We start from the raw sequence: 15,420 nt of genomic DNA on the forward strand, positions 1-15,420 counted from the left end.
CACATATATATCGTAAAGTATATTTGCCACCTAAATGTGGCTGGCACATATGGAACGATGCTACTGTAGTTTATAGCCCTAGGATGGATACATATACACACATACATATATATGACAAAAATTAATCGAAACGGCTTTGCTGATATGAGAAAGTGAATAGAACATGGCTTTTATTTTATCATTTTTCCATTTCAATAATTAGATGTTTATAAGTTATTAGGTGTTAAACACCTTCTAACTTTTAAATATCTAATTATTAAAGGGAAAATATTGCCAGAAAAGACATTTCGATTCATTTTTTCAAATGTATAATATTGTACCAAGGACCTCCTACTTCTTTCATATATGTGCGTGTGTGTGTGTGTATGTATGCATGCATCTATGTGTGTGTGTGTATATATATATGTATGCATGTATGTGTGTGTATGTATATATGTATGTATATGTGTGTGTGTGTGTGTCTATATATGTATGTATGTATGTATGTATATATGTGTGTGTGTATGTATGTATGTATGTATATAAATACAGTGTACATTTAAATCCATAAGAGGTATCCGTCATAGGATTCCTTGCACACTAGAAGGAACAGTTAAAATCCAAACCACAATTAGGGATAAATTTCGAAGGGAATGAAAAATTAAAAAACATTTACCATTTATCTCCTGGACTATCGCTTCAGATTTTTTTAGCAGATAAAATAATTTGCTACGCGAAGTCTTCGTCAGCAGGTCCACCTAGATTAAACATATATGCACGAGGTAATCCAGCATCTACCCCGTGCTTATACATTCTAATTTTGCAAAACTACCGCGCAAGCGCAGCTCCTTGTCGGCAGTAAATAAAAATGATGCCGGCGTTTCATTCGAACATCTTCCAGAAAAAATTATCAATAATTAATAATATCAGAGTAATAAGAAGTATTAGAAATTTCTCCCACCAGTGGCCTAGCATATAAAAAAATTAGCCAATAGACTATATATTATTCATATAAATACAGAGTACATTTAAACACATAAGAGGTATCCGTGATAGGATTCCTTGCACGCTAGAAGGAACAGCTAAAATCCAAACCACTATTAGGGATAAATTTCGAACGGAATGTAAAATAAAAACATTTACCATGTATTTCCTGTTTTTATTTTTCATTCCCTTCGAAATTTATCGCTAATAGTGGTTTAGATTTTAGCTGTTCCTTCTAGCGTGCAAGGAATCCTATGATGGATACCTCATGTGTTTAAATGTACACTGTATATATGAATAATATATAGTCTACTGAGTAAATTTTTTTACACGCTAGGCCACTGATAGTAGAAATTTCTAATATTTCTTATTACCCTGATATTATTAATTATATATATATATATATATGTATGTATATATATACACATATATGCATACATATATACAAACATACGCACATGCACACACATTATATACATATACAAACACAAATACATGCACATACGCACACACACACGTATATATATATACATATCGTAGATGTTGACTGCTACAATCTGTGTGCATACATATAATCAAATACTAATTATATTTCTGTTCTTTGTCATTGCAGTGGGAAACGAGAATTCACAAATGAGACAATACCCCGTTGCTGTGTTGGTCTTAGCATCGATCTTCTTAGAATCCTCAGTGAACGCATCGGATTTGATTTTGAGCTCTTCGAAGTAGAAGACCACATATGGGGATCAAGGGTAAGATTACACTGATATCGATCTATGTACAAGGGTAAGATTATAGTGATATCGATCAACATAACTCAGTAGAATGGCTGTATGACTATATGATTGAATTTCAATTATATCTCAGTAATATCTTCTCTTTCTATGAACTCACCGCTGCTGTATACGCCGTACCTTGTATTACGGATCAATGAAATATTGAATCATGCCTGTCATAGAAAAAAAAACGAGTAAATATATGAATAAAATCTGATATCATTGCTATGATGTGATATCTCATATAACACTCATTTGTGATGGTATGCATATATACACACATAAACACACACACACACACATATATATATATATATATATATATATATATGCGCGTGTGTGTGGTTGTGTGTGTGTATGCATTTATGTATGTATGTATGTATTATGTATGTATGAATGTATGAGTATATCTAATATATGCCTATATATATGTACATATACGTATATATACATTCATATACATATACGCATAAATACTTACACATATACAGACATTCATACAAGCATATACATAAATATATGTGTGTGTGTGTGTGTATATATATATATATATATATATACATACATATATAAATATATATACACATATATATATATATATATATATATATATATATATATATATATAATTTTCATTTCTTTCATGTTTATATTTATCGTGGGTTTTATAGACACACATAGCCTGGCTTTACCTTCTGCTTCTATCAGATCAAAGGACTCACAAAACACACACATACACGTACACACAAATACACACACACATACACATACACACTTACACACACAAACACATATACACACATACAAACGTACAAGTTTCGGTGTATATCAAATTATAATATATATATAAATATCCACATATATGCATATACATATCTATGTATATATACACACAAGCACACACACACAAATATGTATATATGCATGTAGTATACCTATATATATATATATATATATATATATATATATATATATATATATATATATTGTGTGTGTGTGTGTGCGTGTGTATACATAGATATGTACATATATGCGTATATAAATATATAAATAGAATATATATATATATATATATATATATATATATATATATATATATATATATATATACATATATATATATATATATATATATATATATATATATACATATATATATATATATATATATATATATATATACATATATATATATATATATATATATATATACATATATATATATATATATATATATATATATATATATATATATATATATATATATATATACGCGTGTGTGTGTTTGTGTGAGTATGTGTGTGGATGTGAACACGTACGTATTAGCTGATATATTGAGATCTTCCGTTCGTTTGAAAATTTAACCACACACATACACGCTTATAAAATAACGCACCCAAACGCGAATAATTACACAGGCATATACACTCGCACGCACACGCATACACTATCACGTATACGCATTCACACACATTTACACGTACATCCGACAAATGTCCGCAGAGTTTCCGTTTAGTAAATTATCCGTAGAAGTCATTGGTCGGCCCTTGTGTGTAATGACACCAGGTACTTTGATAAGCTGACATGCATGTATATCAGTAACTGTTTGTCTACAAAGGTAATTTCTTTAGCTGACAGCAACAAATAGATGGATAGATAGATAGATAGATAGAAAGATAGATAGGTTCATACATGCATACATACATACATACATACATACATTCGTACATACATGCATAGGCATGCATGAACTGACAGCCGGACGAGCGAACAGACTGACTAAGAAGTAGACAGACAGACAGACAGATAGATAGATAGATAGATAGATACATTTCTTTTATTAGCCACACAGGGCTCAACGAAGATGGGACAAATACAATGTAGAGCTTTTCTTTTTGGGAGGGGGAAGGAAGGAAAAAAAAAAAAAAAAAAAAAAAAAAAACATTGGTGGTGTCGATCAAAAGGGATCGTAGGAAGGGAAAAAGGGGCAGTTCGATCAAAAGGGATCGAAAAAAAAAGAAAAGGAAAGGCCGATCAATAGGGATCGTGTATAATTAGATAGATAGATAGATAGATAGACATATATAAACAGACGTACGGTCGAGCGGATGTACGGGCAGATGGGTGGATGGATGGATGGATGGACAAGTAAATACGTACACATATATATACAAACTTGTCGCCAGTTCAAATCCGTTTCAGGCACATACGAAACCGTATGAAAGAGATTGAGTTTATCTTGCCATGGAGAAAGTTTCTCTATATAGGCAAATAGGTGTAAATATATCGAATCAGCTCACAGACCCCACTAACTAGACTGTGGGATGCGTGCATTTCGGAGTGGTAATCTACTCTTCAGTAGCAGAGACCAGAAAGGCATACGCTGCGGAATTACATGGGACACAGGTCCCTCTTTTGATATTCCCATCATCGTTCAATGACTGATTGTGTTGTTCAGCTACTCGCCGTAAATAAAATAGGAGGTGACAGTATTAAGTAATGATGTGTATAAATACAAACTTGTTAACAGCTCAAATATTTCACAGCGATACATCACTGCTTAATGCTGTCACCTCGTATAGCCACAGAGGACCAGCTTCATTTTGATGTAAGATACACGTACCTGTGCTGGTAATTATACCTGTCCTAAACAAAATGGCGTTACTTTTTGACTCACCTTCATATATATATAAGGTAACCTAATTCCAAACTTTTACCCAAGCCAACATATATTCATTTTAAATAGAGCAACACCCATCACGCTGTCTATTCTTGCAGGGCATTCTATGAACATAATGAGCACTATGCTCTTTTACTTCTGAATAATAATAATAGTAACAACAACAACAGCAACAATAAGAAAGCGTGACTACGTTTCTCCAGAATTGAACTATACAGATCTGTCTAGCTTTGATATGTTCTCGTTTTAAAGTGTAATGCGGTCAAAAATAGCTCTAACTTGCAGGTAAACACCCATCTCTCAGATCCCAACAAATATTGATTCTGTTGTGGGGGAAATTGCTTCACACTACTTCAGAATTAAGTCGACGGTTTTCGAAATGTGTTGGGAGATGTTTCAAGCATTGATCCTGTATATCGACTACGAGTACGTTGACAGGGTCGGCCACAGCATTCTACCGTTAGATCTTTCTAACACTGGAGTATACAAAAAGTTATTTCACTGGATTATTTCCTAGAAAATAGAACCCCGGATGCAGAGACCGATTTAATTTTAGCGGGAAACAAATTGAGACAAAAATGATCCCATAACCTTGAAGGAATTCTTCCAAAGAATACGAGAAAACCTCTACCCGGATACATTGCAGCTAACATTAAATCCTTTCTTGAGAGATATGTAATGGCACAAAACAAGAGTTTATGAAATTTATCGGATAGAGTCGATACTATGTAACAGTAATGGTTGCTTTTAATGAATAATCTTTGATCTGGCAGAGAAAGGGCAACGCTGGTAAGACTGACTAAGAGGAGGACAATCGTTATTAAGACATGTGGGCGAGTGGTTTGTTGCAATTTTCTTCCCTGATACTGACTGCTTCATTCCACATGTGCCGCAGAGAACGGTCACTTGTTTGCGGGTCACAGTCTGATAAGTTGAGATCCATTATAAACAAATTCACACCAGCAATATTTATTCCTTCTAAAATATACATACATACATATATATATATATATACACACACATACTTATACTTATATACATGCATGCATGTGACTGTATGCATGTATATATACATACATATATATATATATATATATATATATATATATATATATATATATATATATATATGCATATAAGGTAACCTAACTCCAATCTTTTCCCTAAGCCAACATATATTCATTTGAAATAGAGCAATACCCATCACCCTGTCTATTCTGGCAGGGCATTCGATGAGCATAATGAGCACTAACGTATTTCACGTCTGAATAATAATAATAATAATAATAAGAAGAAGAAGAAGAAGAAGAAGAAGAAGAGAAACAGCAACAATAACAAAACATGACTTCGATTCTTCAGAATTGAACTATACATGTTATCTGTCTAGCTTTTTGAAATTAGGTATTGGTTGTTGCAATGGAGAACTTTAGAATTTCTATAATGAGGTCAAGAGCTTGGAGCTAGAAGTCGTGCCTTTTGGACTTATCACGTCTTATGTAAGACTGCATAAAACTAAACTTAATTCAATACCGGCAGCACATCAAAACTAACTTTTGAAGAGTTAGTATATTCGCACATTAATTTTAAGAGTTTTACTTTTTTTTTTTTCATTTTCTCTTTTATAGTTTCTCTATACGATGTTATGTTAGCAATCATGTTAGCAAACGCGTTAGCAACTTTATTATGCAGGAATCATCATCGAACAGTTGGAAAGATACCAAGTAAATATATAAACGTGTGTGTATATCTATCTGGGCATAAATATATCTATGTACATGTGTGTATATATATATATATATATATATATATATATATATGTAAATGTATATAGATATATAAGTGTATGTAGGTATAAATATATATATAAATGTATATAAATGTATCTATGTATATAAATATATGTATATATATATATATATATATATATATATATATATATATATATATATATATATATATATATCAATGTAAGTACGTATATAAATATAGATGTATATAAATGCATGTATGTATATATAAATATATACATGTATATACATATATATACACCTGTGTGTATAGATATGCATGTATATATTTATGTATATAAATATAATACATATAAATATATATATATATAATATATAAATATACATATATACAGGAATATATATCTACATACATACATATATATATATATATATATATATATATATATATATATATATATATATATTTATATATATTTATATTTATATATATTTATATATATATATATATATATATATATATACATATACATATATATGTATGTGTGTGTGCGCGCGGGCGGGAATGTTTGGTTCTGTGTGTGTATGTGTGTGTATGTATGTGTGCGAGAGTATGTTTGGTTCTGTGTGTGCGTGTGTATGCTAAGCTAATGCATTTACAAGAGAAAGCTATATTACCTAACCCCTTTACACTTTAGATGTATCCACAATTTCTCTAAACTTTATTGCCACAATATAATTATAAGAACGTTTTGTGAGTATTTGTAAGAATTTAAATAGATTATAAAATCACGAGCTACATTATTGATAATGCCGCATCAATATCCCGGATTATGGCGGAGAAGATACACATTGAAACTCAAATATATTTTAGATATTCGTGTAAATATTCTCTCATTGACTCTGTTTAGTAAACCTAAGCTCCCAACGATTGACCTAGCTATCACTCCTGGTCAAGATTACTTCACTTCTCTTATGATTATTGAAGGTATCGTACAGGAATGAATATGTAAGTGACGATCTAAAGAAGGAGCTTCCAACAATTCCATCGACTTTCAAAAAATAGCAGCTAAATCTCCTTACACCAGTCTGTTGTTATCTTATATCTAAATGTTATGTCTCAACGCTACTGCTATCTAGCACCTTCGGATGATCTCTACTCAACCGCTACACAGCTGCTATTCAACACTCCTACCACGGCCAGACAACCTCTATTTATATGTCTTGGGAGAACCTACTTCTTCGCCTGGAGGCGTCGACACAACACTAAATTATTTAGTCTGGAAGACGTTGTGTCCATGACTTTGAGAGATTGGATATATATGATAATTCTGTCCTAAATACAATATGCTTGACTAAAAATTGGGAGGGTCATGGATAGAACTCTTTTAATCATGAGGCTTTAATTACACTCGCCTACCCTTCTTTCTAGCTGTGTTGTTTATTTTAAATAATAAATCTCTCATTGACTCGTACATCTATATTAAGTAAATTATCAACGAAAGCATGTCAAAAGCCTCTACGTGATGACTCATCCTGTTAGAAACGGATGTCAAACCTCCCTCAAATGAGGCCTTATTCTTGCAATAATAAATCGCATTTTCGATAATGTATTCCAGATTATATACTATATCTGAAACGAAACAAGGGATTCTCACATGTGGAATGCCTTCCAACAAAGTTCTGCTCGATGTTGGCGGTCACAGGACTATACAGGAACCCTTCCATTTAGACTGATTTCTACAAGATAGCGTGTTAATGGAGCGAGAGTTCCTCAGCATTCCTGATTCTTCCATTTCTGTCTGTCATCGATGACGTTTTAAGCTCTTTGATAATGAATTCGAGTGTCTTCTAGCAAATGATTGATGTTTTTGCTGTTCTACTCTTCCCCGTTTATCATGAAAAGAATGCTAGAGATCTCCAGTTTTTATCTCCTTGTTATGTCAGCAGTGACCAATAAATCTCAGCCTGTACTTTCGTATTGCTCTGTGATATATGGAATGCCTTGCTATAACTTTATTATTCAAGTGGTGATGCAACGAAATATTTAGAACAGCACGATGCATTCTCGCCTACGTGCCATTTAGAGTTTGCTTCATGGGAGCTGCATGTGTCCATGTTATCGAACCATAAAATAAAACTGTTTTAACTGCAGCTCTGAACAAGTCTATTTTAGTTTTGCGCGTAAGATTAGATTTTCATATCATATACAAACAAAAAATACAAGAATTATAATCACTACACTTCCTCTCCAATAATATTGGACATTCGATTTTGTCCCGCAAACGTAACGTATCTGAAGAAGGTCTGCTATATTCCCAATATTTAGTTTAATATTAACGGTTTTTACTCTCCGTAAAGCGTTGATTATTTTTAGGGCAGTATTGATATTATTCGTATAATACATGATTTTTATTTATATCTGTAGCAAACTAACGGAGAATGGAACGGTTTGGTGCGATCCATACTGGATGATAAAGCAGATTTTATCATGACTTCAATGAAAATTACTCCAGAACGTAGCAAAGCCGTCGACTTCACCGTACCATTTTTGGAAACAGGCATCACCATTATTGTGGCCATTCGAGAAGGAGCTGTCTCACCAACTGCCTTTCTAGGTAAATCAAACTTATTATGTCTCTTTTGCTTATAATAGCAGTTTTTTTTTTTTTGCATTATTTTCTATTAAACCTTCTTTACTATCTTCGCAAACGTTTTATAATTCAGTTGTGTCTATATCTTTGATCCTTCGAACAAGTGGGTGTTCAACTTTTATTAACTCAATGACCCTCTTTTAAATATTTATATATTTTTTGTGAAAGGCGCGTGGCTTAGTGGTTAGGGCAGTCGGCTCACACTCATAAGGTCATGAGTACGATTCCTTGCGACTGTCCCTTGAGCTAGACACTTGATTTCTCGTTGTTCCAGTCCACTAAGCTGACAAAAATAAATAGTATCTGTTTTCGAAAGGATGACCTTGTCACATTCTGTGTCACACTGAAACTCTTTGAAAACTACCTTAATTTTACGCGTGTTCGTGCAGTGCTCAGCCACTTGCACGTGAATTTCAGAAGCAGGCTATTTCATTGATCGGGTCAACTGGATCCCTCGTCGTCCTAACCGACGGAGAGCCAGTGTAATCGTTTTATTCTAATACTGAGATCCACTTAACAATTAATACTTTTCTCAGAGAAATATTTCTCACATTTTGTTTACAATAAATGTTGTCTTGTAAACACATGCCTTGTAAGCGTTTCCTATGACGTTCCTTTTTCTTTTATTCGTTTCAGTCATTTGACTGTGGCCATGCTAGAGCACTGCCGTTAGTCGAACAAATCGATTCCAGGACTTAGTCTTTGTAAGCCTAGTACTTATTCTATCGGTCTCTTTTGCCGAACTGCTAAGTTACGGGGACATAAACATACCAGCATCGGTTTTCAAGCGACGTTGTGGGGACAAACACAGACACAGGAACATATAAATATATATATATATATGTGTGTGTGTGTGTGTGTGTGTGTGTGTGTGTGTGTGTGTGAGAAAATTGGTATGTGAAAGCACGTGGTTGTATGTATCAAAGATAAACAAGAGTGAAAAAACTACAGAAGGCTTGTGTTACATGGTTAAAGTATATATTTAAAATATGTCAGAAAAATGTTATAAAATTTTTTTGGTATATAACCATTGTATTTGGAGAAATAACCGGTTTCGTGTTGTCTTTTCAAATTTCTCTACCTAATGGTAACATGTCTACGCTCCCGTGTGTAAATAAAAGAGTTCTAGATAGGGGGAGGTAATTAGAGATTTCTTCCGGTATAAGGGAGATAATCGAAATGTAGAAGTTGGTAGATTTTGATTAATTTATCATGGTTTGGTTTCGAAGTTAGGTTTTGCTCTATCATTTTTTCCTATCAGTGAGGTGAATTTCCTTATTCAAAAGTGGTAGCAATGGTTGAGTTTGGGTTTATATTTTTGAATGAAGGTTTCCTTATTCAATCTAATTTGTGTTGGTGTATTAATGACACATTGATAGAAAGGAAAGATTATAAATTGTGGTAGTATTTGTTTTGCGCATTTCTCAATATGCTCACTAAAGGGTATCATTCGGTATTCTGGGCATGCAATCTGCTGTCGATGCAGAGTGCATCTGCGACTGAGCGTTAATCCTGTGGACCCTATGTAGTTTTCGTGGCAGCCCGAGCGTCTTATTACATAAATAAGGTTTTCTGAGGAACAAGTAAAGTCAGATTTAACTTTGAATTTTTGTCCATCTTTGAAGAGGAATTCTGAACCTTCTAGAAGGTTTGGGCATGTTGCGCAGTTTGGACGACCACATTTTTTGATTTCGTATCTGTTATTTTGGAAAATAATTTTGCTTTTGTGAGGATCTTTTTCAGTGATTTTGGTTGTTTGTAGTTTTTAATGATTTTGTATGTGTGTAAAATTTCCTTTAATTTGGGGTCCTTATGTAGCATTGGTATGTTTTGGGTGATGATGGTGAAGGCTTCTTTGTTTCTGGGATTGTATGTGGATATGTATGGCTGTATTTTCGGGGAAGGTGTGTTGCTGTGTTTAACTTTTCTTAAGTTTTTTATGTCGATTTGTGATGCACGTCTGATTCCATCCTCTATGAGTTGAACTGGGTAGTGTCTGTCAATTAGTGTGTTTTTGAGTTCTTGTAGTCTATAGTCTCTAGTATTTTGTTCTGACACTATTGTGCATATCCTTCTTGCAAGGTTAATACACCAACACAAATTAGATTGAATAAGAAAACCTTCTTCATTCAAAAATATAAACCCAAACTCAACCATTGCTACCACTTTTAAATAAGGAAATTCACGTCACTGAGAGGAAAAAATTATAGAGCAAAACCTAACTTCGAAATCAAACCATGATAAATTAATCAAAATCTACCAACTTCTACATTTCGATTATCTCCCTTATACCGGAAGAAATCCCTAATTACCTCCCCCTATCTAGAACTCTTTTATTTACACACGGGGGCGTAGACATGTTACCATGAAGTAGAGAAATTTGAAAAGACAACACGAAACCGGTTATTTCTCCAAATACAATGGTTATATACCAAAAAAATTTTATAACATTTTTCTGACATATTTTAAATATTTACTTTAATCATGTAACACAAGTCTTCTGTAGTTTTTTCACTCTTGTTTATCTTTTATATATATATATATATATATATATATATATATATATACGACGGGCTTCTTTCACTTTTCATCTACCAAATCCACTCACAAGGCTTTGGTCTGTCCGAGGCTATAGTAGAAGACACTTACCCACGGTGCCACGCAGTGGGACTGCACCCGGAACCATGTGGTTGGTAAGCAAGCTACTTACCACACAGTCACTCCTGCGCCTCTATTACTATCAATGTAAGGCATCTACTTCTACAGGAAAACGCACCCTTAATCATATTCTCTTCAAATTCACAATTCAAATATTCAGTGTTTGTGCATGTTTATAAATATTCTATTTATTATTTCCCCAATGCAAATATTTCAAATGCAAAACATACTTCGGTTATAAATCTTTTACTAGGTCTTGGCCACGCACACATACTTTATAGTGAGGTGGATCTATATTTGATTCAATAAACCAAGATTTCCAACTTTTACCAAAATTTGAGAATCCATAAATGCCTTGCAAAACTTTTCAAATATTTCGCTACGCTTTCAGAATATTTCGTGACCCGATTTGGGTGGAAACCTATAGGTTGGAAACCGCTATATTAAACATTTTGGAATCTGGTATAAACACTGAATATTTGAATTTTTGTGAATTTGAAGAGTATATGATTAGGGGTGTATGATTTGAAGAGTATATCATTTTCTTGTTGAAGTAGATGCCTTACATTGATAGTAATATTGGTTTCTAATTCTACACAAGGCCAGCAATGTCGGTAGTTGGGTTAGGTAGGTCGATTACATCGATCTTCAGTGCGCAACTGGTATTTATTTTATCGACCCCACCAAAGGCAAAGTTGACTTCGGTGGAATTTGAACAAAGAAGTAAAGACGGACGAAATGCCACTAAACATTTTGCCCTGCGCGGTAACGATTCTGCCATCTCGCTGCTTCGTTGTATTGACAGCAATATTACTCTTGAGGTGTGGACAACAGCTTACGCTTATGTCGGGCAATATGACGGACTCTTCACATATTATATCCCATCGTGAGGAGGCTATATCTAGCACCGTTATCCTCCACTAGGCTCTTTACGATGATTCATCTTCCACTGGCCCAGTTCCCAGAGGATAATTTGATTAGTCGACAGCTCTACGTATCACAGACAGTGACCGTCAACATACAGACAACTTCCCTACTATCCTGTTGATCAGTCGAGGAAGGTCGTTATAAGTTTGTTCATTTGTCACTTTCTGTGTGTTGGTGATGTCAAAGCAAAATTGAACCCCTTCTGCTACGCAACAAAAGCAATTCCTTTCACCAACACTATACATGTTAAAGCAAAAACATACCCATTGCAACACTCTGTTTTCTTGTCTTTATAAATCATTAACTTTATTGCAAGTGAAAACTCCATATTCCTATCTTGCAAGTCATTATATTTTCCATTACATAGTTGTCCCCACTGAATATCTGGACAAGAATTATCATTAAATTCACTGATTTTTCTATTTGTTACAAGTCTAATTTGAACTGATTAAACATTTTTTATCGCTTCATTAATTATGTTAGCTCTCATGTAACGATACTTTTTATAACCAACTGCAGTAAAACACCGGTAGCTTTTGACGAATCTCGGTTTTTAATCGATGGCGATTCTCGTTGAGGTCATTGTAAATTCATTTTTTTTCTTTCCATTTTTTTTTTATGTTAAGTTATTTTGTTTGAACGAATAATTCTAATGTGTTGTGGAAATAAGAGAATACTAACGTATCGGACAAAACAATTCTCCGGGGAATCGGGAAACTTTCTGCCTAAATAATCTAGAATTCTCGTCTAACAGCACTCGTTATTAACTTTATCCTATATTTGATATTTTTTAAACTAATTTTTGCCAACACAAAATACAAGTCCTCACTTTATTTTCGGGCTTTTTTTTTTTTTACTTTGAATTAAATTCACATCTCCCCGTGCCATTAATTCTTTTCATAAAGGCATCACTTTCATGATATTTTATTTCCTTTCTGCTATAAATCTGAAGGCTTTTAAGGATCAATGGAATCTCTATTAGTATTCATTTTTTTTTTCTTTTATAACAGCGACATTCTTGAATTATTCAACCTCTGCATTCAGCGAGAGAACATATAGCTAAGAAAAAAGAGTGCTAGAGCGAAGTCAACCAAGGATGTTCTACGCGGTCACTTGACCAGCTGGAAATAGCAGTCAAATGTCGTTCATATAAAACCCTAAGATAACTATATTAAAAAGGAAAACAATGTCATATTGAATAATGCATTTCTTGCTTACCCTAGCTGGTGCGAAGGTTAGACTATATTTGAGTATACATCTGAATGATGAAGAATAACACTGGGACTAAACGAGAATAACAACAGCAATGATAGGGCACTGGTTGTCAGTAAATCGCTTGCTGTGCCTAGCTCTGCACGGAATTTAACGGAACTTTTGAATTTCCTTGAGTCTAAGACAAGTCAGATCCTCTTCAAATTAAGCTAGGCTATTTTTTGGCAAATGTTTATAAGTGTTGTAAGCTATGAAAACTTCGATAATCATAGAGATTTATTGCAATGAGGCCATTCGGCGCTGCTGTTTGGACGCTGACGATTTGGTGCGGTTGACAAGGCAGTCAATCTTCTTTGGGACAGTAGTTCTTAGCGTTGAACGAAAATACACACACATACATACATATATGTGTGTGTGTGTGCGTGCATGCATACACACAAATACGTATGTGTGTGTGTGTATGTATATATTAGGGACGTGCCGCCTAGTTAGTCAAGGCAGGTAGTGGCTACCTTGAATAAAATAGATCGATAGCAACATTTTCCTTTTATGGCAAAATATGCACCTAATTCAATAAAATTATGAAAGTTACTCTGATTACTATGCATAAAAAGCAATTTTTCTTTTTTTTTTTGTAGATTAGGTAAGTATAATTCGCCTCTGCTTTTCAATCTCAGTATTTAAGTTACGTATAGCACTGCTGTAGTATATGTGCTGCGTACAATCCTACAATACCATTTTGTTTATGTGCTATAAAGGCAGAAGTAAATCTGCCTTCCACTCAATCGTGCGCCTGTGCTATGTATGTATGTATGTATAAACGATTGCCTCCCTACAATGTCCGTCTATCAAATTCATTTCCAAAAACAAGAAGATACACAGCCATGTCGGCGTTTGTAGCCAGCGTCTCTTTTAAAAGTCTATCCACTGATCGAATGTGTCGGTTAGATAATCTGATTCGATCTAATAGATTGAAACATGCTCATAATTGTCCCCCTTGCTCATAAATAGAGGGAGGGAGAGATAGATAGATAGATAGATAGATAGATAGATAGATAGATAGATAGATAGATAGATTGCTACATAAAATAATATTGTCCGAATGCACAAAAATGTCTTAATTATAACTGTTCGCACCTATATGTCTATATTGATTAGCTGAGAGGCTGCTTCGTGCGCCTCTAGATAATAAATCCCTTCAATATTTCTAAATTCTTTAAAAAGTCGTTTACAGGTCAGATCCAATTTCCAATTCTTATTTTTAAATTTATATTTATATTTTTTTTTTTTTTTCTAAATATAATTGCATTGCTCTGTATATGTAATATTATTTTCTTTATTGCTGCCATATTAGAATATGTCTAATTCCATGTTGACTTCAAATATGAAACGATTTTCCAACCCTGGTCTACAATGTTGGAAAATTACCAAGAAATGTCCCCAGTCAGAAATCCGTTTCTTCTTACGAAGTGAAATTAACCTCATCACTGTCCCTCTAATTCATCGATGATAGACTTGAGTGTAATATTTCCTGCGGGTGGTACGTTTGAGTATTTGATCTCAGTCATTATTGATGTGAAGTAAAATATGTCTTTGGATTGAGATAAATCTTTTTTTTTTAATAATTATGTCTTCAGCGTGCACATAGCTGTGTGCTAGTTTGTGTCCATGTCACAATCAAGAGAACATCAAATTCCAGTGAACTCTTCTGTGATAACACAAAAATCAAAGAACGACATTGGTATTCATACTAAGGAACCTAGGCACTAAAATATTCCACTACAAAGTGCTGCTGTAGAGAT

General features: G+C 33.6%; 1 protein-coding gene across 1 annotated transcript in view; it reads left to right on the forward strand.

The window, feature by feature from the left end:
* The first annotated feature begins 1,558 nt into the window (after positions 1-1,558).
* The window catches only part of LOC106880576 (glutamate receptor ionotropic, NMDA 2A), a 139,024-nt gene continuing 125,162 nt past the window's right edge, over positions 1,559-15,420 (forward strand). The window contains exons 1-2 of the mRNA XM_052965894.2: positions 1,559-1,715; positions 8,596-8,785. Of these exons, the coding sequence (XP_052821854.2) occupies positions 8,659-8,785 (127 nt within the window). The 5' untranslated portion in view covers positions 1,559-1,715; positions 8,596-8,658. The remainder of the gene's footprint in view (positions 1,716-8,595; positions 8,786-15,420) is intronic.

This window comes from Octopus bimaculoides, chromosome 2 (genome assembly GCF_046866305.1).
Source record: "Octopus bimaculoides isolate indiv1 chromosome 2, ASM4686630v1, whole genome shotgun sequence".
NCBI lineage: Eukaryota > Metazoa > Mollusca > Cephalopoda > Octopoda > Octopodidae > Octopus > Octopus bimaculoides.